At 42.8% G+C, this 26,952-nt stretch overlaps 1 protein-coding gene across 2 annotated transcripts; it reads right to left on the reverse strand.

The window, feature by feature from the left end:
- Window positions 1-1,349: 1,349 nt before the first annotated feature.
- On the reverse strand, window positions 1,350-26,715 carry NME5 (NME/NM23 family member 5). Of its 2 annotated transcripts, XM_054717004.1 has the most exons (7): window positions 26,671-26,715; window positions 25,718-25,913; window positions 10,892-11,097; window positions 9,903-10,003; window positions 6,489-6,607; window positions 3,550-3,580; window positions 1,400-1,472 (listed from the first exon to the last, which is right to left on the reverse strand). In XM_054717004.1, exons 2-6 carry the CDS (start codon window positions 25,844-25,846, stop codon window positions 3,566-3,568), a joined length of 570 nt encoding a protein of 189 aa, XP_054572979.1. In that variant the 5' UTR covers window positions 25,847-25,913; window positions 26,671-26,715; the 3' UTR covers window positions 1,400-1,472; window positions 3,550-3,565. The 2 variants fall into 2 exon arrangements, with proteins under 2 accessions (XP_054572978.1, XP_054572979.1); XM_054717003.1 differs by lacking the exon at window positions 3,550-3,580 and having other exon boundaries at window positions 1,350-1,472.
- Between the last annotated feature and the right edge of the window lie 237 nt (window positions 26,716-26,952).

A 26,952-nucleotide genomic window follows, 5' to 3' on the forward strand; every position in this document is an offset into this window, starting at 1 on the left:
TGCTGGAGACACCCTTATGAGACAAGACTTGCAAAAGCCTCTGTGCTCAGCTTGGGTGGGGCGGAGTCTCAGGGTGGAGCAGACAGCAGTGGCTTCCCGTCAGCCCTGCCCTAAGAGGCTCCTGGGTCTCAGTGTCCTGCAGTAACTGCTGCAAGCACCTCTGAGAGAAAGTCACCCTCGAGTTTCGCCCACTGCCAGACAGTCCAGTTTCTCCCCAAATGAGTCTGGGTCCCCAGAGTCTCGCCCTGAACTGGAGTTCGGAGCAGTTGGGAACTCTGTCTCTCTCCTGATTGAGAAACCCAGCCGCATACTCAGTTGCCAGCCCTCTCTGTGCGAGCCTCCGTACCTCAGCCTTTCGTAGTTCCTCTGAGTCTCAGTGTGCTTTTCTCTTTCCTGACAGTCCAGTTTCTCCCCTTATGAGCCTGGGTCCCCAGAGTCTCGCCCGGTACTGGAGTTCAGAACAGTTAGGAGCTTTGGTCTCCCTCCCGTTTGAGAAAGCCAGCCAGGTACTCAGTTGCCAGCCCTTTCCATGCGTGCCTCGGTACCTCTGCCTTCTGCAGTTCCTCTGAGTCTCAGCGTGCTTTTCTCTTTCCTTCTAATTGTAGAATTTCCACTCAGCCAGCCTTCCTGTGGTTCTGGATGATGTCCGTTTTGTCTTTTAGTTATAGTTTTGAAATTGTTGTGCGAGGCAGCAGTTTAGGTGTTTACCTATGCCTCCATCTTGGTTTCTCTGGTTTCAATTCTTGGTCAGGCACATGCCTGGGTTGCGGGCTCGATCCCCAGTAGGGAGCATACAGGAGGCAGCCGATCAATGTTTCTCTCTCATCATAGATGTTTCTATCTTTCCCTCTCCCTTCCTCTATGAAATCAATACAAATATATTTTTAAAAATCATACCCTAACCCTATATTTTACCTTAGATAATATCTGCTGCACAAAACACAACTATTCTTTTAAAACGTATTTTTAACAAATAATTTAAAAAACACAAATAATTTATTTCACATGTACTACTTAAACCCTTAAAAACTATGGTTGGGATTTTTTAAATTAACTAATTTATTTATTGTCTAAAGTTTGACATATGTCTCCTTTTTCCCCAATTGACACCCCCACCCTACCCCCAAGCCATTCCCACCCTGGGCAAGCCCCCACCACCCCAGTGTATGTGTCCATTGGTTATGCTAATATGCATGCATACAAGTCCTTTGGTTGCTCTCTAACATCCCCCCCTTTCCATTTTTCTCTGGATCTATTCTTGTTCATCAAATTATGTTGATCATTATATCCCACATATGAGTGGGATCATGTTTGTTTTTTAAGTAAAAGCTTAGAAGCATGCCTTTAAAATGAGATCGTTCATGATTTGTTCTTTGAAAGACTTTATTTTAATAAGATTCTTCTACAATTGGATGGTGACAAAGTTTAGGTTTGTTGGGATTATTTTCCAACAGCCAATCAGCTAGCCAAATCTATGGGGAAAAAAAAAGATATCTTAACTTAGTAAACATTTAAATATTTTCTTCAATATACAGTATATCGATTTAAACCTTAAACAGTTTTCAAAATCACTCTAAGAATAATGAGAAAATGACCATTAAAAACTGAAACACTAAATTTTATAGTATGTAAGATTGTCAAGTACAGATCCAAATTGGAAAGGAAGAAGTAAAACTATCTCCATTAACAAATGATATGATCCTATATATAGAAAATCCCAAAGAATCCACAAGAAATCTACCAGAGCTAATACATGAATTTGGCAAAGTTATAGGTTATAAGATCAACACATAAAAATCAGTTGTTTCTATACATTGCTAATGAACAATCCATAAAGGAAATTAAGAAATCACTTTCATTTATAATAGCACTGAAAAACAAGTATCTAGGAACAAATTTAACCAACTTGTATAACTGAAAACTATTAAACATAGCTGGTATCCTATGTTTAGAAGTTGGCTTTTTGCATATCTTGGTGTTAAAAGATAAAACAAAAACAAAAAAAATCACCACATAGTTGAAAGAAATTTAAAGACCTAAATAAATAAAGACATCCTGTGTTAATGAATAGAGAGACTTAATACTGTTAAGAAGTTAAATATCAATACTACCCAAACTGATATGCATATTCAGCACAATACATATCAAATTTCCAACAATAATTTTTGCAGAAATGGAAAAGTCAATTCTCAGATTTATATAGAATTTCAAGAGGGCTCTGAATAGCCAAAGCAATCATAAAAAATAACAAAATTGGAGGATTTTCTGACTTCGTTCTTTCTCATTTCAAAATCTTTTTCAAAGCTATAGCAATCCAAGCAGTGTGGTTCTGGCATATAGATAGATATATATAGACCAATGGAATAGCACTGAGAGTCCAGAAATAAATCCCAACACATATATAAAAATTAATTCAAAATGGATCAACAGCTGAAATATAAGAGCTAAAACCATTAAAATCTTTTTTAAAATATATTTTTAAATTGATTCCAGAGAGGAAGGGAGAGGGAGAGAGAGAGAAACATCAATGATGAGAGAGAATCATTTAAAGGCTGCCTCCTGCAGGCCTCACACTGGGGATCGAGCTCGAAACCTGGGCATGTGCCCTGACCAGGAATCAAAATGTGAGCTCCAGATTCATAGGTCAATGCTCAGCCACTCAGCCATGCCAGTCAGGCAACCATTAAGATCTTAAAAGAAAACATAGAAATAAATCTTCATCACCTTGGCTTTAGCAATGGGATTCTTAGATATGATACCAAAAGCATAAGCAACAAAAAAGATAAATTGATTTTCATCTAAATTTTATAACTTTTTGGTATCAAAAAACATTATCAAGAAAGTGAAAAGACAACCAACCTACAGAAAGGGAGAAAAATGTAACAAATAATATATCTGACAAGGGTTTGATACCTATAACATATAAAAAACTACAACACAACAACAACAAAAAATTAAAACTGGGCAAAAAACTTTAACTGGAACAGACATTTCTATGAAGAAAAGATATAAATGGCCAATAAGCACATGAAAAGATACTTAACATAATTTACATTAGAGAAATGCAAATCACTGATAAACTATTTCACATCTACTAGGATGATTATAATGAAACAAAAACAGAAAAGAACAAGTGTGGGCCAGGATATGGAGAAACTGGAACTCTCATACATTGCTAGTGGGAATGTAAAAAGTGGTCACTGTGGAAAATTAGTTGGTGGTTCCTCAGAAAGCCAAACACAGTATATGACCCAGCAATTCCACTCATAGGTATATGCCCAAAAAAATTCAAAACAAGTACTTAAATAGATAATTGTGCACCAATGTTCACACAACATTAAGCACAATAGGTAAAAGGTAGGAACAACCCAAGTATCCATCAACAGATGAATGAATAAACAAAATGTGATATATACATACATGGAATATTATTCAGCCATAAAGGAATGAAATTCTGATACATAATACAACATGAATGACCTTTTAAAACATTATGCTAAGTGAAATAAGCCAGAAACAAAAGAACAAATATTCTATAATTCCACTTACATGAAATATAGAGAGGTTACTTTACTAGGGCCTGGGGGAAATAGGAAATGGAAAGTTATTGCTTAATGGTTACAGAGTTTCTGTTTGGGGTGACAAAAAGTTTTGAAATAGGTAGTGATGATGGTTGCACAACATACCATATATGTATATGCCTATACAATGTGGCAAAAGTTTATAGTTGTAAGCAAAAAAGTTTATTCTTGTATTATTGATTAGTGGCCCAGTGCATGAATTCATGCACATTGAAAGAAAATTAATTAGAAAGTGGCTGGCAGGGTGGGACTGGGTGAGGTGGGCCAGACACACCCTGGAGCCAACCTCCCACAGACCCTCCTTGGTGGCTGCACCTGGGGCGGAGCTGTGGCTCAAAGGGCATCTGTGGAGTGAGTGGGGTCCCTCCGGCAGGTTGGGTCCATTGGCCTGGCCAGTGGGGCCTGCGGGGATTGAGTTGAAACCAGCTCTCCAACATCCCCCCAAGGAGTCCCAAAGTGCGAGAGTTGCTATCCCTGGGCAACTCCTGCATTGAGCATCTGCCCCCTGGTAGTCAGTGCACATCATACCTTCCAGCCAGTCAGCCAGTTGCTTAGCCTTTTATATATATAGATTCTTGTATGATATATTTTCCCATATGATCAACTGTAAACCTACTTTTACCAATACTAGGTGTACTAGTTAATAATGCAGATTTTTTTCAATAGATGGAGTTACATATATGTTGATAAATATGTGATTTGATATGTATGCTATTTTGTTGTATTGACAGCAAGCTTCAAAACTTCATATGTCAAATTTGCTGAAGGTGTTAACATCATCAATATTTTTACTCTTAAAAATGTCGAATTTCATGCCAAAAAAAGAGCATTGGCGGGATGTTTTAATTCATTACTTTATTTTGAAGAAAAGTGCTGTTGAATATTTCGGGAAGCTTACGGTGAACATACTCCATCTCAAGATACTTGTGAACGCTGGTTTAAATGCTTTAAAAGTGATGATTTCAATGTGAAAGACAAAGAACGTCCAGGTCAACCGAAAAAGTTTGAAGACCAACAATTACAGGCATTATTGGATGAAGATACGTGTCAAACTCAAAAACAACTTGCAGACAGATTAAACGTTGCCCAGCAAACAATTTCCAATCGTTTACAAGCAATGGGAAAGATTTTAAAGGAAGGAAAATGGGTGCCACATCAACTGAACGAAAGACAAATGGAAAACCGAAAAGTCATCAGTAAAATGTTGCTTCAACGGCACGAAAGAAAGTCTTTTTTGCATTGAATTGTGACTGGCGATGAAAAGTGGATTTATTTTGAGAATCCCAAATGCACAAAATCATGGGTTGATCCAGGCCAACCATCAACATCGATTGCAAGGCCAAATCGCTTTGGAAAGAAGACAATGCTCTGCATTTGATGGGATCAGGAAGGTGTGGTGTATTATGAGCTTCTAAAACCAGGTGAAACCTTTAATACTGATGGCTACCAACAACAAATAATCGATTTGAACTACGCTTTGATCTTGAAACAACCAGAATGTGCCAGAAGACACAGCAAAGTAATTTTGCTTCTTGATAATGCACCATCACACACTTCAAAACCAGTTAAAGACATGTTAAAAGATCTTGCCTGGGAAGTATTAACCCAACCGCCATATTCACCAGACCTCGCTCCTTCAGATTACCACTTGTTCTGATCAATGGCACATGCACTTTCTGTGCAGCACTTCAAAACATACAAAGAAGTGGAAAATTGGGTCTCTGAATGCTTTGCATCAAAACAAAAAAAGTTCTATTGGAAAGGTACCCACAGATTACCTGAAAGATGGTAGAAATGTGTAGCTAGTGATGGACATTACTTTGAATAAAGCACTTTTGATGTTTCTCTTGAAATTATCGTGTTTTCTTTGATTATAAAATCTGCATTATTAACCAATACACCTAATATATGCATATATTTTCTCACAAAGATTATACTAGAGGCTGGTAACAGCAATTTACTTCAAGGACCACAATTGGGTGGGTGAGGAACAAGAATGGCAAGAATTACTTTTCATTATAAATCCTTTTGTGACCTTTGAATTATACTATATTCAAATATTACTTATTCAAAAATTAATAATTAAAATATAAAGCAAGTTCTTTAAGGGTCAATTTTAAATTATTTGTTATGTTTTGAATTATAAGTCTACTTTCTGATTTCTTTCCAAATGAAATAATCTCAATATGTGAAAAGTTTTATTCTAAGGCTGTTTATTGTTATAGTATTTATAATAGCAAACAACTCAAACAGTAAAAGAATAATAATAAAGGTAATAAAATAAAAATCATGTAACTATTAAAATAATCTCTATAAAATATATATTTAAATATAGTAACACTTATGCCATGGCACATGCCTGGGTTGTGGGCTCAATCTCCACTGTGGGACACACAGGCAACAGCCAATCAATGATTCCCTCTCAACATTAATGTTTCTATCTCTCTCTCCCTCTCCCTTCCTCTCTCTGAAACTAAAAACAAAAAAAGTTAAATATACAGAAGTATCTAAACTATATATAAACCTTTTTAAAAATGACTCTCATGCCCTACCTGGTTTTGCTCAGTGGCTAGAGAGTCAGCCCATGAACTGAAGGATCACAGGTTCAATTCCGGTCAAGGGCACAAGAGCATGTACCTTGGTTGCAGGCTCCATCTCCGGCCTGAAGTCAGAGTGTGTGCGGGAGGCAACCAATCAATGTGTCTCTCTCACATCAATGTTTTTCTGTGTGTCTCTCCCCCTCCTTTCCACACTCTCTAAAAATCAATGGAAAAAAAGGTGAGGATTAACAACAACAACAAAAAAAACCCAATGATTCTCAATACCTACACTGTTTCAAAGAATACAATGTTTGAGATATGAAAACTATATTCAATATTCTTTAGTGTGAATAAAAAGATTTCTTACACAAGGATCTGCTGGTTTTTGCTTACAAAGCTCTGTGAGTCCTTTAAGCAGAGTTGGTATTACATATAAATTTAAATAGTCCTTAGCAGCTTGTCCCACTGGAATAGGCTCAACAATCACTGCAAATACAAATGTATCCCCATTAAAGCTAACATAAATGATGAAATATTATACAGACATTAAAAAGGATACCTTCAAAGAAAGTTTAATGTCATGAGAAATACTTATAAAGGTTTTTAAGGGCATAGAACTGATACATAGCATAACAGTTGATTCAAAAACACACAAGCACACATATAAAAAAATAAGACTACATAAGACTGGCAAGAAACATATCAAAATGCTAATAGTAATCATGTATAAGATCCTGATTATTTTTTCAACTATATCTTTTTCTGAATTTTCATTTCCATGTTTTTTACAGTAAATGTTATAACACACAATGTTACGAAAAAGAAAAATATGAAGAACATGTAAAATCAGGGAGATTAATTCATTCCAAAAATTCCTGCCAACAAAATGAAGGCGTTTTGCAAAGTGGTAGGTACAACAGTGAATAGTTTGTAGTTCTTGCTCTCTTATAGACTAGTGAATATACACAAAGAACTTATATCTGTCTATATAATATGTATTAATATTCTTGCTCTTATTTTTTAGGTTTTTTTTTTTTTTAAATGTATTTTATTGATTTTTTACAGAGAGGAAGAGAGAGAGATAGAGAGTTAGAAACATCGATCAGCTGCCTCTTGCACACCCCCTACTGGGGATGTGCCCGCAACCAAGGTACATGCCCTTGACCGGAATCGAACCTGGGACCCTTGAGTCCGAAGGTCGACGCTCTATCCACTGAGCCAAACCGGTTTTGGCATTTTTTAGGTTTTTAAATGAATTATTTAAAAACTTGGAGAAACTGTAGTCTTTTCAGCCTTATTTGAACACTATGGAGGTGAATCAGATTTGCAATACAAGAAAGAATCCTATATGATAAAAGGCAAATATGCAAATTGTCCCCTTGACCAGAGTTCAACTGGGAGTTCGATCAGGGGACAGGGCCGCCGGCCAACCACCCATGGCCCTCCCGCGATCAGCCCCCTCCATCCCAATCAGGGCAGACTGGCTGGACCTCACCCATGCACAAATTCATGCACTGGGCCTCTAGTATATTTATACAAGAAAGAATGTATTTTATAAGGTTTAGTAGATCTTTTGAGATTGACCTCCATCAATATGCTATTGATTTTAGAGAGGAAGGGGGAGAGAGAGAGAAACATCAATTTGTTGCGCCACTCATCCATGCACTCATTGGTTGATTCTTATGTGCACCCTGACCAGGGAGCAAACCCACAACTTTGGCATATTGGAAAGATGCTCTAACCAACTGAGATACCCATCCAGTGCTCTTGGCCCTATTTTTAAAATGAAAATCAGATTATATCACTCCTGTCCTTAAAATGCTTCATTGGCTCTTGCTTGCATATATAGTCAAGACAGGACTTCATATTATGGCCCATAAGACTCTGTAGCATGTCACCTATACTACCTCTCCAACCTCATCTTATTTCTCTTACCACTATCTTTTTTGTTTATAGAATGTGCCATGTTATTTCCTGCTCATGATTTGAGCACATGCTATTCCTTCTGCTAGAACATTCTTCCCTTTACTCTGGTTAACCACTGCTTACTCTTTGGACCTCAGCTAAAAAGTCACTTCCTCCTAGCCGAAACCGGTTTGGCTCAGTGGAGAGAGCGTCAGCCTGCGGACTCAAGGGTCCCAGGTTCGATTCCGGTCAAGGGCATGTACCTTGGTTGCGGGCACATCCCCAGTAGGGGGTGTGCAAGAGGCAGCTGATCAATGTTTCTCTCTCATTGATGTTTCTAACTCTCTATCCCTCTCTCTTCCTCTCTGTAAAAAATCAATAAAATATATTAAAAAAAAAAAAAGAAAACAAAAAACACACAAACTGATGTTTGAGATATGCTTCAAAATAATATGGAAGCACGAGATATAGGAGCTGGCGTTACAGATGAAATATGATTGACCATAACTACTAAAATTGGGTGATGAGCTCATTAGGGGTTTATCATATTATTCTGCCTACTTTTGCATATGTTGCAAATTTTACACAATAAATAGTTCTGAAGAAAACGACACCTTAATACAATGGATATGTGACAGAAATTAGATCAGTAAGATTAAATATAAGTAGGCAAATACTTTCGGATACAAATATCTATAAAACAGGTTTTTTTAAATATATTTTATTGATTTTTTATGGAGAGGAAGGGGGAGGGACAGAGAGAAACATCGATGAGAGAGAAACATCAATCAGCCTCCTCCTGCACACCTCCACTGGGTATGTGCCCACAACCAAGGTACATGCCCTTGACCGAAATCGAACCTGGGACCTTTCAGTTCGCAGGCCAATGCTCTATCCACTGAGCCAAACCAGTGAGGGCTATAAAACAGTTTTTGTTTAAAAATCAGGACTTTTAAATATCCAAGATAGCTTTTAGTTTTCTTTGAATAAATATTCAGTATAAAATAGAGAGGAACAAGTCTAAATGAGTTAGAAAAGAAATAACATGCAAAAAAAGATTCAAAACTACCTGATGCTTTGCATTTTGTCTTCATAATGAAAATCAGCAAATGTTCTTTGTCTTAAAATTACTGAAAACAAACTAAAAACCTCAGTGTTGTCCTCATTGTGCCTACTTCTAAAAGATTTATAGCCCTAGCTGGTTTGGCTCAGTGGATAGAGCGTCGGCCTATGGACTGAAGGGTCCTGAGTTCAATTCTGGTCAAGGACACATGCCCGGGTTGCGGGCTCGATCCCCAGTGTGGGGTGTGCAGGAGGTAGCCAATCAATGATTCTCTCGCATCATTGATGTTTCTCTCTCTCTCTCCCTTCCTTTCTGATATCAATAAAATTATTAAACAAACAAATAAATGATTTATAACCTCCACAACAGGATGGAAACAAACAAAAAAGGCCAAGAATTATTAATTTCACAATTGCATGTGTGCTGGACAAACAGTACACTGTTAGAGAAAATGGAAAACCAATAATAATTTCCAAGGGAGATTCTTTTTTTCATGTGTAACAAACTTCACTGATGCATTATAGATAACTCAAAGGAATTACAACAAGGAGAAGAGAAATCCTAAATATTTCTAGTCCAAGAGAAAAGAAAGAAAAAAATTAAACTGTTCTCAAAAGACTTCCTAGAAGGCACAATTTAGTTCTGAAGATAATGTTGAGTTTTCTATGCTTGGCTTTAAGTTAACTACAACTTGAAAATATGACAAAATATATTGGAGAAAAGCCATTACTTTTTTCCTAGTTACATGTCAAAATAAAAGAAAAATCAAACAATAAGGAGATGCAATTGACTAATTACTCATCTATAACTCACCTTCAGGAAACATGAATCGAATTTCTCTTTCAGCTGCAGCAAAATCGTAACTCCCATGAAGTGCATTCCTTAGGTCATCTGTGCCATAAATTGCCCTTAGACTAAAAGCAAGTTAGAGATGATGACCATCCAACCTGACATCCTTTTTCTTACTTTTTACATATAAATCCTATTTAAGTATTTTACAAAAGCTTTGCCACTTCTCACATATGGTTTTAAGCTTGAATTCAAGCTTTAATCTATCTAGATGAGGGTCAAATATCTTTAAAATCTTCAGGAGGGATACAATGGGGAAACAGGAGTTCTCTGGATGAAAAAGAGGTGTTTTGTGAGAAGTGAAAAAGCAATATCAATTCAAAAGTGCAAGAACTCGCCTGGCTGGCGTGGCTCAGTGGTTGAGCGTCGACCTATGAACTAGGAGTTCATGGTTCAATTCCTGGTCAGGGCACATGCCCGGATTGCGGGCTCAACCCCCTGTGTGGGGTGTGCAGGAGGCAGCCGATCAATGATTCTCATCATTGATGTTTTGTATCTCTCTCTCCCTTCCTCTCTGAAATCAATAAAAATGTATTTTTTAAAAAAGTGCAAGAACTCACTGTCCACTGGTTTCTAGACATTAATGATAATGCTGGAAATCTTGAGTTCTGGTCCTGTATTATCAATATTCTTTTAAAATACCACACCAATTTTCTCATAAAAAACCCTACTTCAGCGGTAGTTTAATTCTAGAATAAGCGAATAAGGTTAATCAACCATAAACAGACATTCCCTGAGACCTTTTGTGGTATTTGGTATTAAGATACAGATTTAAATAGTTAAAACATAAAATGGACCTCCCTGCCACCCCAAAAAAAACAAACAACAACAACAACAACAAAAACAGTTAAATTTAGGAAAACTTTAAATAAAAGAAAATCCCTATTACAATAAAATCAGATTTTTTTTTTTCATTTTCATAGTTGGATTGCATTTTTCCCTTGGAAAGTTACCTGTCTGGGTGTGTCTCCTTAGCTACTAAGCTATTACTTGGTCCCAAAAGTTCTTTCCAGTAAGAGATGGCTTTATGTCTAGCTAATATCATGGCAACAAGTGGTCCAGAACTCATATAAGCTGTTAAGTTGGGGAAAAACATTTTCCCATACTGTTCCACATAAAAGTTACTACAATGCTCAGGGCTAAGTTGTAGTTTTCTTCTCTATAAGAGAAACAAAGTCAACAAAAGCATTTAAAATGACAGTTCAATAATACCTGGTTAAGTCATTAATAACTTGAAATTAGTACCAACCTGATTACAAATTTGACATTTATTTTTGTATTATGAAGAAAGGATGAGGTAAGAAAATTAAATGTAGGATGTAAATAAAATTATAAGAATTATTTAACCAACTTAAGAAAAATTATTCCATCAACATATAGTTTTAAAAAATATATCTTTATTGATTTCAGAGGAAGGGTGAAGGAGAGATAGAAACATCAATGATGAGAGAGAATCACTGATTGGCTGCCTTCTGCACGCCATGCTCTGGGGATTGAGCCTACAACCTGGGAATGGGCCCTGATCAGGAATTGAACTATAACCTTCTGGTTCATAGGTTGACTCTCAACCACTGAGCCACTCTAGCTGGGCAACATACGCCTTGTTATTAACAAACTCATCATATCTCCTTCTTAAAATAAAAACATTCTAATCACCAGTATTTTGTTTTTTGCTTTTGTTGTTGTTGTTGTTAATCCTCACCCAAGGATATTTTTTCCTTGATTTTTAGAGAGAATGGAAGGGAGGGAGGGAGGGGGAGAGAGAGAGAGAAAAACAACAACAACATCCATGTGAGAGAGACACATCGATTGGTTGCCTCCAGAACATGCCCTGACTTGGGGGGCGGGGAGGGGGGGGGAGGAATCAAACCTGCAACCCACGTAACTGCCCTTGACTGGGAATCAAACTTCTGACCCTTCGGTGTGCAGGGCAACACTCTAAGCACTGAACCACACCAGCCAGGGCAGTATTTTGTTGATGTATACTCTGTGTACATTAAAGTAACAAAAATGAACTTTAGAATATTCCCATTCATTCTTCTTATCTATTTGTGGTATTTTCCTATTTATTGTGAAATTTTCCTACAGTATTTTAAGGGAGCTGGTCTAACTGTGGCACTTAAAAATATGCAACTAATATGCAGTAGTTTCAAGATGGCAGCAGAGTAGGTGGATCTTTCTTGCACTTCCTCCCAGAACCAAACTGGAAATAAACTAAACTGGGGAACTTTCACCCTGATGACTAGCTGAAGAGGAGATTTTTTAACAAGAAAGGGCAGAAACTACCTCAAGACTGGTACAAAAGGTGGGGTCAGGAGAGGGGCTGGCCCTGATCCGACCAGCTGCAAGCCAAGGATGAGGAGGGATATGCAGGCTGTGGGGGATTTTCTTTGAGAGGAGCATGGCCTGGGTTACAAGCCAGGCTCCTTAGCCCAGAGCACCAGAACTAAGAACAGTGGTCCTCATAATATCCAGCTGTGAAAGGTATCAAGGCATCTATCCATCAGGAAGAGAATGAATCTATTAGAGATAAAGCCACACCCAGCAGGTGTGATTCAGTGGATGAGCATCAAACCATGCACCAAGAGGTTCCCGGTTCCGTACCCTGTCAGGACACATGCTTGGGTTGTGGGCTCAATCCCCAGTGTGGGCCATGCAGGAGGTAGCCAATTAATGATTCACCATTGATGTTTCTCTCTCTCCCTCTCTGAAATCAATAAAAAAATATATTTTTAAAAACCTATATATGCCCTGGCCGGTTTGGCTCAGTGGATAGAGCGTCGGCCTGTGGACTCAAGGGTCCCAGGTTCAGTTCCAGTCAAGGGCATGTAAAAAAAAAAACCTATATATGTCACTTCCTATTAATACATACATTAGATATATTAATACATGTATTAATATAAAGTAGGACTGTTGAGTAATAGGGTATACCATCTGTAATAATGATAGAAACTTGCCAGATTCCCTACCACAGGAGTCATGCCAGGTACTTTTATATACATTTTTTAAATTATTTTTATTTTTTTAATTTTTTAAAAATAAATCTTTTTGTTCAGATTATTACAATTGTTCCTCTTTCCCGCCCCCCCACATAGTTCCCCTCCACTGGGTTCCCATCCCACCCTCTGCCCTTACCCCCCACCCACTGTCCTCATCCATAGGTGTATGATTTTTGTCCAGTCTCTTCCTGCACCCCCCACACCCCTTTCCCCCCGAGAATTGTCAGTCCACTCCCTTTCTATGCCCCTGATTCTATTATATTCACCAGATTATTCTGTTCATCAGATTTTTTATTCACTTGATTTTTAGATTCACTTGATAGATATGTATTTGTTGTTCATAATTTTTACCTTTACCTTTTTCTTCTTCTTCCTCTTCTTAAAGAATACCTTTCAGCATTTCATATACTACTGGTTTGGCAGTGATGAACTCCTTTAGCTTTTTCTTATCTGTGAAGATCTATATCTGACCTTCAATTCTGAATGATAGCTTTGCTGGGTAGAGTAATCTTGGTTGTAGGTTCTTTTTTTTTTTTTTTTTTTTTTTTTTTTTTTATTTTATTTTATTTTTTTTTTTTTTTTTTTAATTTCTTTATTGATTAAGGTGTCACATATTTGTCCTCATCCCCCCATTCCCATCCCACCCCTCTCCCCACGCATGCCCCAATCCCCTGTTGAACTTAACCGTTGGATAGGCTTATATGCATGCATACAGGTCCTTTGGTTGAACTCTCCCCCTCCCCCCACCCTCCCCCTACCCTCCCCTATCCTCCCTCTGAGGCCCGATAGTCCGATCGATGCCTCCTTGCTTCTGGTTCTGTTCTTGTTCCTCAGTCTATGTTGTTCATCATTTCCCCTAGATGAGCGAGATCATATGTCACTAGATATATACTAATAAGCACTGAATGTGAGACGAGCAATAATAGTTATGCTGACAGGCAAATGAATCAGTCTGTAGCGAGCTTCCCCCTGGACCAACAGTTCTTTTGAGACTCAATTTCAATGTCCAGTAGTTCCTTATGTGTACATGTCAGCACTGACCCCCCAGCTCTGGATGGTGGACAAATGGCGGTAACGGAGGTCCGACTCCCTCTGGTTTGGTCTCGGCCGAACCCAGGGGCACGGCGTCACCCGGACTAAGGGGCACGTGGCCTCACCCATACCCAAGGGGCGCGTGGTCTCACCCGGGCCTGGGACCCAGCCTCACCCGGATGGATCCAGGGGCACACGGCCTCACCCGGACCCAGGCTCTGGCTTCACCCGGACCCAGGGACACTTGGCCTCTCCCAGACCCAGGGCCACTTGGGCTCACCCGGGCCTAGGTGCACGAGGCCTCATCTGGATCCAGGGACACATGGTCGCACCCGGACCCAGGGACGCTTGGCCTCTCCCAGACCCAGGGCCACTTGGGCTCACCCGGACCTAGGTGCACGAGGCCTCATCTGGATCCAGGGACATATGGTCGCACCCGGACCCAGGGACGCTTGGCCTCTCCCAGACCCAGGGCCACTTGGGCTCACCCGGGCCTAGGTGCACGAGGCCTCACCCGGATCCAGGGACACATGGTCTCACCCGGACACAGGGACGCTTGGCCTCTCCCAGACCCAGGGCCACTTGGGCTCACCCGGGCCTAGGTGCACGAGGCCTCATCCGGATCCAGGGACACATGGTCGCACCCGGACCCAGGGACGCTTGTCCTCTCCCAGACCCAGGGCCACTTGGGCTCACCCGGACCTAGGTGCACGAGGCCTCATCTGAATCCAGGAACACATGGTCTCACCCGGACCCAGGGACGCTTGGCCTCTCCCAGACCCAGGGCCACTTGGGCTCACCCGGACCTAGGTGCACGAGGCCTCATCTGGATCCAGGGACACATGGTCGCACCCGGACCCAGGGACGCTTGGCCTCTCCCAGACCCAGGGCCACTTGGGCTCACCCGGACCTAGGTGCACGAGGGCTCATCTGGATCCAGGGACACATGGTCGCACCCGGACCCAGGGACGCTTGGCCTCTCCCAGACCCAGGGCCACTTGGGCTCACCCGGGCCTAGGTGCACGAGGCCTCACCCGGATCCAGGGACACATGGTCTCACCCGGACACAGGGACGCTTGTCCTCTCCCAGACCCAGGGCCACTTGGGCTCACCCGGACCTAGGTGCACGAGGCCTCATCTGGATCCAGGAACACATGGTCTCACCCGGACCCAGGGACGCTTGGCCTCTCCCAGACCCAGGGCCACTTGGGCTCACCCGGACCTAGGTGCACGAGGCCTCATCTGGATCCAGGGACACATGGTCGCACCCGGACCCAGGGACGCTTGGCCTCTCCCAGACCCAGGGCCACTTGGGCTCACCCGGACCTAGGTGCACGAGGCCTCATCTGGATCCAGGGACACATGGTCGCACCCGGACCCAGGGACGCTTGGCCTCTCCCAGACCCAGGGCCACTTGGGCTCACCCGGGCCTAGGTGCACGAGGCCTCACCCGGATCCAGGGACGCATGGTCTCACCCGGACCCAGGGACGCTTGGCCTCTCCCAGACCCAGGGCCACTTGGGCTCACCCGGGCCTAGGTGCACGAGGCCTCACCCGGATCCAGGAACACATGGTCTCACCCGGACCCAGGGACGCTTGGCCTCTCCCAGACCCAGGGCCACTTGGGCTCACCCGGGCCTAGATGCGCGAGGCCTCAACTGGATCTATTGACCCCTGGCCTCACTCGGACCCAGGGGAGCGCGGCCTCCCCCAGACCCAGGGGCGCTTGGCACCTCCGCAAGAGTCCCGCCTCTCCCCGCAGGCATCTGGGTCTCCCACGGGTCCCCAGAAGCTGGATTTCAGTGTGATGGAGAGCTAATCTCCCCTAGGTTTGGAACAAAAGCCCCTTTCCCCCGCCACCAACCAGACCCACGCGCCTCCACACCTCATCCCCTCCGATTTCGCTGGTTTCCTCTTCCCTCTTAGCTATAGATCTACCATTCAGCCATCTCTCCTGTAGTTCTGGATGGCAGAGGCTCTGTCCTCCATTCGTGCCCCTGAAATTGCTGTGCGCGGTGGAGTTCGCAGTTCCTTTGTTTAACTTAGCCGCCTTCTTGATTCTCCTCTGTCAAAATGGCTTAAAGGGCTTGAATGTAAGATGAGAACTCCTAAGAATCCTCCAAATCGGTGTTGGCGGCCTCCGGGGCCTCGAGGATCTCACTGCGCAGTTCGGCCAGGTCGGTGGCGCGGATGCGCCCCTCCTGCAGAAAGATGGTCTCTTCCTTCACCGAGAGCCGCTGCGCCGAGTCCGCGGCCGCCGCCACAGCAGCTGCTGCGGCGCCCACGAGCCCATGGCCCCGGCTGCGGTGCTGACTGAGAGGAGCAGCCGCCCGGTCTGGGGAGACGCGAGCAGCAGTCGCCACCCTCACTAGTCCATGTTCCAGTTGTATTTCCGAAACTGCCATGTGAGGCAACACATCAGCCTTCACCTCCGCCGTCATCTTTTTCGAATTCCCCAATTTGTTCTTCTTAATCCCTTGAATTCAGTCAACTCTACTGAGGTCTAGTGGCGCCGGGAGGTGCACGGAGAGGGCGCCCGGGCCTCCGTCCGTTGTGCGGGGCGCGCGCCCCGCGGAACCAGGCGCGCGGGGGCCTCGCGGCGGGGATGGGCGCTGGGCGGCCGCCGGGCTCCGGAAGCCGCTGCCGCCGCGGCGTCCCCAGTGCCCCGGGCCGGGCGGCCTGCGGGGGCGGCGCAGTTGCGAAACTGAGTGAGTATCTACAGTTAAGTCTTGATTGTTGTTGGTGTCACTAGGAGGAATTGTCCTCCAGGCCAATTGTCCATGAGGACCCTCTTTGTCTATATAGGAAGAGTTGCTGTGCAGGAGACATGAGGCTCCTGTGTCTGTGTCCCTCTGTATTCCTTGCAAACACCTCTGAGAGAAACGCGCCCTGGAGTTTCGCCCGCTGCCTGGAACTGGGTTTCAATGTAGTTGGAACTGGGTCTCAGCGCAGTCTGGCGCCTTTGTCTCCTTCCCAGCAGGGCCATTCAGTGGCGCAGGCAACAGTCCGTCCTCTGCGCGCCCTCCCGTGCGCGCCTCTGGAGCCGCCGCTCCTCTGTGCCTCTGCCCCACAGGCCAAATTCATTCCCCCAGCATGCGCCTGGCTTCCCAGGGTTTCGCCCGGAACTGGGGTTCAGTGCAGTCAGAACTGGGGTTCAGCACGGTCCGGAGCCCTTGTCTCCTTCCCGCTAGGGCAGTTCAGTGGCGCAGGCAACAGTCCGTCCTTTGCGCCCCTTCCTGCGCGCGCCTCTGGAGCTCTGCCTTCCGCCGCTCCTCTGTGCCTGCGCCCCACAGCCCAGATTCATTCCCCCAGCCTGCGCCTGGCTTCCCAGGGTTTCGCCCGGAACGGGGTTCAGTGCAGTCGGAGCCGGCGCTCAGCGCAATCCGGAGCCTTTATCTCCTTCCTGCCAGTGAACGCCGGCCAGGCCGTCAGCCGCCCCTTCCTCTCCGGCTCTATCCTCCCCGCAGGCGCGCGTGCTCGTGTCTCCGTCCGTTTCTCCATACCTCAGGCTTTTGCGGCTCCCCCGACTGTCCCCGTGGCCTTCTCCTTCTCCCCAGCTGTGGGCATTTCAGTCCGCCAGCTTTCCTGTGGTTCTGGACGATGACCGTTCTGACCTCTAGTTGTATTTTTGAAATTGTTGTGCCCGGCTGCGGGTTAGGTGTTTAACCTATGGCGCCATCTTGGTTTTCTCGGTTGTAGGTTCTTGCTATTCATCACTTTGAATATTTCTTGCCACTCCCATCTGGCCTGCATAGTATCTGTTGAGAAATCAGCTGACAATCGTATGGGTGCTCCCTTGTAGGTAACTAACTGTTTTTCTCTTGCTGCTTTTAATATTGTCTTTTGCTCTTGGCATTTTAATTAGGATGTGTCTTGGTGAGGTCCTCTTTGGATTCCTTTTGTTTGGGGTTCTCTGCGCTTCTTGGACTTGTAAGTCTATTTCTTTCACCAGGTGGGGGAAGTTTTCTGTCATTATTTCTTCAATTAGGTTTTCAGTATCTTGCTCTCTCTCTTCTTCTGGCACCCCCATAATTCTGATGTTGGTACACTTGAAGTTGTCCCAGAGGCTTCTTACACTATCTTCATATTTTTGGATTCTTTTTTCTTTTTGCTTTTCCAGTTGGGTGTTTTTTGCTTCTTTGTATTTCAAATATTTGACTTGATTCTTGCGATCCTCTAGTCTGCTATTGGATCTCTGTATATTATTTTTGATTTCAGTCAGTGTATGCTTAATTTCTAGTTGGTCCTTTTTCATATCCTCGAGGGTCTCGCTAAATTTATCAGCGGTTTCGAGGAAATTCTTTTTTTTTTTTTTTTTTTTTTTTTTAGATTCATGAAGCTGGGAGCTGGGTGGGCCGCCAACCTCTCTGATGGAGAGGCAGCATGTCGCGCCCAAGCCACGCAGCACGTTTATTTTAAAGGCCTAGATTTACATATCTAGTCCCACCCCTGCCTACACCTGGGCTGCTATGATTGGGGAAGCATGTTCCCAGGGTGTGACTCAGCCTACGCCCTGAGTTCAGCTGATGATAATTAAGGAAATGCCAGGTGCCTCCCAGGCGGCCCTCTACATCTCACCCTTTCTTTTGTTTTTAAGCTACTATAATAAAAGTAAAATTTAAACATTAAGAATAAAACTCTAATATTAACACAATTGCAAACAATGCCAATGCAAAACTAAACTACATACATGTTATCATTTTCAAAACTTGAATGTCAAGAGCAAAACTCTGGCTATTAAATAATAACAAAACAATGCCAATGCAAAACAATAGTAAGAGAGAAATCAGAACTATGGACATGTTAACATTTTTAGCTACTAAATGAAAGTCTCTTTTGCTTCTGGTGTATATTTACTCAGAGTCCTTGAATTTGGCTGCGCAAGACTTTGCAGAAGACTGGCAGTCAACAGATGCTAGCATGAGCAGGAACATGGTTGAAGTAGCTTCAACTTCTTGCTTTTCCACAATCTGCTGCGCTTCAGTCATTAACTTCTTCAGATGACTCTATATTGGCAACTCAGTCCCTTGTGTAGCTTTCAGTTTTCTTCTTCCTCCGCTTTGCTGACATCAGGGCAGTACTTAGTCCTTTTGAGTGAAGGGACACAGGAGCTTCTCTGGGTCCATTGTGGTGATGGACGTAAGGCTGTGGCACCCAAATTGGCTACATTGTTCTTTCTGGAAAGATATAAAAAACAAACTCTTCCCCACATTATTACTGAATCTGATAAAACTCATGTCTGGTTTGTACTTCCTTCTACCTAGCTAACTCGGTGGAGGCTATTGTACAGGAGGCCTGATGCCTTTCACCTGCTGTACAATCCTTTGCATTACAATTAAAATTTTTTTTAAAGTATAAAAAGCATGACTGAGCCTCTTTAGAGGTGACACATAACACCTGTCTTCCCCTCTTTGTTTTAATAAATGATTTTAAGAGTATAATTGGCTCTTTCTACAATTGAGTGACATCCATTTTGTCAATTTGATTAGGTTTAAGTCCTCAGGGATTTACCTCCAAAGTTGGCACAGAGGTGGATAACACACTGAGGACACTGCTTCCAATAAAACATGGACATTGTCCTTCTCTAATAACATTTTAAAGGCTGAAAATTAAATGAAAAGTTCCACTGAATTAGTGTGGTCTATAGTAGCTGTTTCAATAATTTTTGCCATACTTACCACATAAGCACTATTACTATAAGTTGATGCGCTCCGTAGCAAATTCTATTAAGGCATAAATAAGAGCTTGTATTTCTACTGAAATATAAAGGGTTTGAAGGATCTTTGCTCTTCTGCTGCAGTAGATCCAGCCTTTCCAGAACTGGATCCATCTGTAAAAATGGTTAATGCCTGAGGTATAATATTTCTTTTAATGTGGCAGTTAATACCATTCCCTGTGTTAGAACTAAAGACCCTCAAGTCAGGGGTCCTGGTAAAAACACAAAACATCAAACATTTTAAACTACAGAACACTGAAAAAAGAGATAGAGGAAGACGTAAACAGATGGAAGAACATACCATGTTCATGGATTGGTAGAATCAACATCATTAAAATGTCCATACTACCCAAAGCAATCTATAGATTCAATGCACTCCACATTAAAATACCAATGGCATATTTCACAGACCTTGAAAGAATTCTCCAAAAATTCATCTGGAATAAAAAAAGACCCCGAATAGCCACAGCAATCCTGAGAAAGAAGAATAAAGTAGGAGGGATCTCAATACCAGATTTCAAGCTGTATTACAAAGCCACTGTTCTCAAAACAGCCTGGTACTGGCACAAGAACAGACATATAGATCAATGGAACAGAATAGAGAATCCAGATATCGACCCAAACCACTATGCTCAATTAATATTTGACAAAGGAGGTCGAGGAAATTCTTGAAAAACCTTATAACCGTGGTTTTGAACTCTATATCCAGTTGTTTGCTTTTCTCCATTTCTTTCATTTGTGACCTGTTTCTTTATCTCCTCATTTTGGCTGCTTCCCTGAGTTGATAGAGTGGCTCTGTGTGCTAGGTGTCCTATAGGGCCCAGTAGCTCAGCCTCCCCAGTTACCCCAGGTGGACACTCTTGGTGCACCCCTTTGTGAGCTGTGTGCACAGTCTTGTAGTTAAGCCTTGATTGTTGTTGGTATCACTGGGAGGAATTGACCTCCAGGCCAATTGGCTGTGAGGATCAGCTGTGTCTATGATGGGAGAACTTCTGTGCTGGAGACACCCTTATGAGACAAGACTTGCTTCAGTGGGGCTTTGGTGCTCACTGAGTCTGCCCTCTGAGTGCGTCCCTTATGTATCTGAGGAGTTGTAATCTGGATGGTCCCACTCTGACCCCGGGGTACACTGGCTCTTGAATCTCCAAGGTGGGGCTAATTTAGCCTCTGCCTGAGGCCACCCAGCAGGAGCTATGGAGAGATCTGCAGATTCCTCTTCTTTGTTTGGGTTTTGGAGGTGCCCAGATGAGGCCCAGCTGTGAAGCAATGCAAGCTGCTGTGGGGCCTTGGGCCTTCTTTTGGATGTTCTGGGTCTCACTGACTCAGTGGCAGTTTGTTAGGTAAGTTTAGAATTCAAAGTACCAGGCCATTCACATGCAAAGCCTCTGCACTCAGCTTGGATGGGGCGGAGTCTCAGGGCAGAGCAAAGAGCAATGGCTTCCTATCAGCCCTGCCCTAAGAGGCCCCTGGGTCTCAGTGTCCCGCAGTAATCACTGCAAGCACCTCTGAGAGAAAGTCGCCCTTGAGTTTTGCCTGCTGCCAGACAGTCCAGTTTCTCCCCATATGAGTCTGGGTCCCCAGAGTCTTGCCTATAACTGGAGTTCAGAGCTGTCGGGAGCTTTTGTCTCCCTCCCAATTGAGAAAGCCAGCCGCGTACTCAGTTGCCAGCTCTCTCCACGTGCGCCTTAGTACCTCTGCCTTCCGCAGCTCCTGTGAGTCTCAGTATGCTTTTCTCTTTCCTTCTAGTTGTAGAATTTCCACTCAGCCAGCCTTCCTGTGGTTCTGGATGATGTCCGTTTTGTCTTTTAGTTGTAGTTTTGAAATTCTTGTGCAAGGCAACAGTTGTAGTTTTGAAATTGTTGTGCGAGGCAACAGTTTAGGTGTTTACCTATGCTGCCATCTTGGTTTCTCCTACTTTTATATTTTTGACAGATGCTTTCTCAGTGTTAGTTTAGTTTGCTTTTTTCATACTTAGAGATTGAGTATCTTTTCATATGTTCAAGAAGCATTTTTTAAAATTGATTTTTGATAAAGAGGAAGTGGGAGAGAGAGAAACATTGATTTGTTGTTCCACTTCATGCATTCATTGGTTGATGCTTTTATGTACCCTGACTGCAGATCAAACCTGTGACCTTAGGGTACTAGAACCAAACTCTACCCAAGTGTACTATGGGGTCAGGGCCAAGAAGCATTTTTGTCTGTGATCATCTACATGTTCTGCCAATTTTCTGCTGAATTTTTATCTTTTTCTAGGAGCTCTTTCTTATTAGGGAGATTAGGCCTTTGTGATATGAGTTGCAAACCTTTTTTTCAAGTTTGTCATTTGTGTTTTGACTTTGCCTATGGTGTTTATTTGGTCATGCAGAAGTTTTTTATGTTTATAGTCCTATCGAACTTTTCTTTCATAGTTCCTAGACTTTAAGTCAGAGTTAAAAAGGCTGTCCCACTCCAAGAATAAAGAAAATCAACTTGCCCTAGCTGGTTTGGCTCAGTTGATAGAGTGTCGGCATACAGACCAAAGGGTCCTGGGTTTGATTTTGGTTAAGGGTATGTACCTTTGTTGCAGGCTCCTCCCTGGCCTGGGCCCTGGTGCAGGAGGCAACCAATCAATGTGTTTCTCTCAGATCGATGTTTCTCTCTGTCTTTCCCTCTCTCTTCTATTGACCCTAAAAAAATCGATGGAAAATATTCTAGGGTGAAGATTAACAACAACAACAAAAATTTTTAAAAAAGAAATTCATCTTTTCTTCTAGTATATGGTTTATCCTATATAATAAATAAGTAATATTCAAATTGACCATCACTCCAACACACAAGATGGCCGCCCCCATGTGGTCAAAGATGGTCTCTCCCATGTGGACACAAGATGACCACCACAAGATGGCCAGCAGGGGAGGGCAGTTGGGAGGGACCAGGCCTGCAAGGGAGGGCAGTTGGGGGCGATCAGGCCTGCAGAGGAGGGCAGTTAGGGGTGACCAGGCCTGCAGGGGAGGGCAGTTGGAGGGAACCAGGCCTGCAGGGGAGAGCAGTTGGGGGAATAGGCCTGCAGGGGAGGGCAGTTGGGGGCAATCAGGCTGGCAAGAGAGGGAAGTTAGAGGGTGATCAGGCTGGCAGGCAAAAGCAGTTAGGGGCAATCAGGCAGGCAGGCAGGAGACTGGTTGGGAGCCAACAGTCCTAGATTGTGAGAGGGATGTCTGACTGCCTGTTTAGGCCTGATCCCACCAGACATCCCTCGAGGGGTCCCAGATTGGAGAGGGTGCAGGCTGGGCTGAGGGACACCCCCGCCCCCATGCATAAATGTTGTGCACTGGGCTTCTAGTTTTTTTAATATTTAAATTTCAGAACCATTTGCCATTTATCCTGGTATATGTAGTATAATACTTGAATCCAACTTTTTAAAAGAATCACAAATAGGATTTTTTATTTGTCACCATTAAATGTCTGAATTTTAAACAGATTCTCAGACTGGGGGCTCATATCCATTAGCTCAGTGGTCGGCAAACTCATTAGTCAACAGAGCCAAATATCAACAGTACAACGATTGAAATTTCTTTTGAGAGCCGAAAACCGACTTCTGTGCATGGGCCACGAAGTTTCAATCACACTGTACATGCGCGCCCGCATGTGGTATTTTGTGGAAGAGCCACACTCATGGGGCCAAAGAGCTGCATGTGGCTCATGAGCCACGGTTTGCCGACCACTGCATTAGCTCATTCAACTTTAGCACCGGTCTGATCCCCAGTAGCTTTTCCAGAACTGCTACCTTCACCATGAAGCTCCATGAGTTTTCCCAATTCAAATTTGAACTTCTTCAGCATTTTGACTTTTCTTACGAAGACATCATGGAGAGAATAAATAGATTGGTAAGCTTTTTCTGCGTTTTCTAATGCTACCTGGAATCGGTTAATTGACCACTTCTTTCAAGTCATTTGTTTGCACCTCTTGGGTCATGATTCCCTCGAGGGGTCCCAGATTGGAGAGGGTGCAGGCTGGGCTGAGGGACAACCCTGCCCCTGTGCATGAATTTTGTGCACTGGGCCTCTAGTTTTTTTAATATTTAAATTTCAGAACCATTTGCCATTTATCCTGGTATATGTAGTATAATACTACATTATTTGGTGGACCTGTTGATGCTGAGCTTAAGAGTCTTCCAAATCTGATTCACTTTTTTAAAAAAATAAAAACAAAACAGATAGATGAAACAACTATCGCTAATATTGACAACAACATGAGCTTCTATCATGATCTGCCACTTTTTTTACCATTTTGTCACAGGTAAGATCCATGCCATGGAAATTAGTCACACAGTTTTTGCCTGAACAGCCTCAGTAATTTGCTTGAATTTTCTAAATGCAACTCATCATTCTGCAGATCAGCTAGGCTCATTTCAAAAACATGACCCTTGAAACCATCAGATGTGATTTTGGTTCCTTGAGTTCTCATGACTAGTGTTTTTCCAACATTTCTTTTTAAAAATTAATTTATTAATTTGTTTATTTTTAACCCTCACCTGACAACATTTTCCCCCATTGATTTTAAGACAGAGTGGAAGAGAGACAGGATAGGGGGAGAGAGAAACATCAAAGTGAGAGAGACACATCAATTGGTTGCCTCTCACATGACCCCAACTAGAGCCAGGGATAGAACCTGCAACTGAGGTACATGCCCTTGATCAGGAATTGAACCCTCAACCCTTTGGTTCAAGGGCTGATGCTCTAACCACTGAGAAAAACTGGCGAGGGTTCCAATATTTCTTATATTGAATATAGCTAGTGCTTTCACATCATATCAAGTTTTCTTAGAAAATGGGTCAACCCCCTTTATTCTTGGGTCCCTTTTTGCCTCCTTTCGTAAGAGACTGGTTCTTGCCCACTGCCATGGTGTTGCTCAGAGAGCCTAAAGGCCAATCCAAGTTTTTAAAAAATGGCTACTTGATTTTCCTAACAACATTTATTAAAAAGTTCATTTTACCTGAGTCCTTTCATTACTATATGAAACATTTCCTTATACTTTCCTGTATTATTTCCTTACGCTTTCTTATATCTCCCTGTCTTCAGCCTCCACCTATCCTAAGTTCAACTAATATCCCATTTCTTTCCTGAATATTCTGTTTTTCATTTTTTAAAACATTGACTAAATAGGCAATATGACACAGTATAAGAGAATAAAAACAGGAATTTCAAATAAAAATGATGCAAAAAAGGAAGATTAAACTTATTCACTTCTATTTAATATTTTTTACATTCATTTTCAAACCTCTACCAACTGCAGAACAAAAAAAGGCTTAAAACATTAAATGTTTGTAATGATTGAAAAAAAAAATACCAACAGTCTCCAAGTCCATCAATAGAGGACCAAGTAGCCCAGCCAGTGTGGCTGTCCTTGAGCATGGATTCATGCACCAAGAGGTAATTGGTTGGATTTTCAATCCGAGAGCCTGAGTTGTGGGCCCAATCCCCAGCAAGGGGTGTGCAGGAGGCAGCCAATCAATTTGGTGTTTCTCTCTCATTGATGTTCCCTCTCTCCCCCTCTCCCTTCCTCTCCCTCTAAAATCAATCCTTTTTTTTTTTTTTTATGAGGACCAAGTAAATAAATTGTGATTCATCCACACAGGGGGATATTACACAAAAGTTAGGACGAATAAGCTAGATTCAGATGTAATGATCTGAAATGCTATTTGAGGGATTTGTAAAGGTGGTCAAGAGAAGGGGATTGTCCTGTTTTAAGCGGGGAGAGGGATACTTGTGAATGCATAGAAAATCCTGGAAGAACAGAAAGTGTTAAGTGGTTGCCTCTTCAGGAGACTGGGATTTGGAGTGGGAGAGGAGGCAAAATAATTTTATTTTTCATTTTACATATTTTGAAGTGTGAAAAAAACCTTAAAACTATCTCATATAACTTTTATAGTTAGATGAATAAACCTAAATTTAATGCTAAATACTATGGATCTAAATAAGTTAACACATTTACATAAACGTAAAAAAGAAGGATCAATGAGAGAAAATAACATAATCATCGTGCCCAAAAGTTACCTGAACAATGGTGAATCCAGATCTGATAATAATATCTTGTATCTCCTCCTCTTTGTCAACAATATCTGGTTTGATAATGGCCAGAGTTTTTTCTACATATATCTGAAGTGGGGACATCGATAGTTCCATTCTCGTTTTTTGAGGTACAAGTTAAAACGATTCTTGACAGGTATCAACTGCAATGACATGCATTCCCCTAACCCCAATGAAATGTAATTGTGATTAAGAACGGCATTATTAGGTGCTTGATTTTATTAATTTATAAAGTTAGAAACTGCAATGTTTTTCTATAAGCAGTGTCTTTGATACAGGCATACATGGGAGATATTGCAGATTCTATCTCGAGTATCGCAATAAAGGGTGTAATAACCTTTTGCTGGTGGAGGGTCTTGCCTTCAGTTTGTAAAACACGCAATGCCTATGAAGCGCAGAAAGCAAGTGCAATAAAACGAGGTATGCCTGTAATACGATTTCTACTCTGCGGTTGTGCCCTGGGATTTCCTGAACACTTTTTCTTCTCTCCCCCCCCCCCACTCCCCACCCTTCATCACCATTTATCCCCTCTATGCCCACTTCCACCTCCACCCTATCCCATCCCTCCACAATCATTACACTACTGTCTATGTCCATGAGGAATAAGCAAAAAAGAAAACGAGAGGAGGGAGGGAGGGAGGGAGGGAGGGAGGGAGGGAGGGAGATTCCTAAATACTTCCAATGAGGTGGAGAGGCCACGGGGCAACTTGACGGCTGGAACTGGCAAAGATTTTAGGCTCAGTAACAGGAGACTGTGTAAGCAACTCTCCGCGATACTAAAGCGAGAGGTTGAGCGCCCCGGCCCGCCAGGATGACTATGCATAGGGTCAGGCAGGGTTGGAAAGTAGAATCCCAGGTCCCCTGGACCTCTCCCAGCCGCATCCACAGATTCTGAGTCTGACGTTGGTCTGGGCACTCACCTCCGTGCTAACTTGTCCTGTGCGTCCACTGCTCGTTGCTAGGAGACGTGAAGCCCAGTTTAGGGACGGTGGCTGCAGAGAGTCAATCCCAGCAGCCCGCTTCTCACCCTCTGGAGGGCGCCTCTTAACCAAGGAAGCCAGCCACAGGCATTTTTATTCCCCTTAAGAATCTTAGCGTACTAGACGTTTTCTTACATTTTCGTCATAATTTAGCTTCTTTCATCCTCCTACTCATTTGAAGTACGCTTCAATTATCCCCATTTTATAAATGAGACAAAGCCA

Source organism: Eptesicus fuscus, chromosome 6, assembly GCF_027574615.1.
Source record: "Eptesicus fuscus isolate TK198812 chromosome 6, DD_ASM_mEF_20220401, whole genome shotgun sequence".
In the NCBI taxonomy this organism is placed as follows: domain Eukaryota; kingdom Metazoa; phylum Chordata; class Mammalia; order Chiroptera; family Vespertilionidae; genus Eptesicus; species Eptesicus fuscus.

Coding starts and splice junctions, on each gene's coding strand:
- NME5 (XM_054717003.1), bottom strand. CDS start 25,846: ATGGAACTATCGATGTCCCCACTTCAGATATATGTAGAAAAAACTCTG. Junction 11,098..25,717: donor CTGGATTCACCATTGTTCAG/GTAACTTTTGGG, acceptor TTTCTCTTATAG/AGAAGAAAACTACAACTTAG. Junction 10,004..10,891: donor AAGGAGACACACCCAGACAG/GTAACTTTCCAA, acceptor ACTTGCTTTTAG/TCTAAGGGCAATTTATGGCA.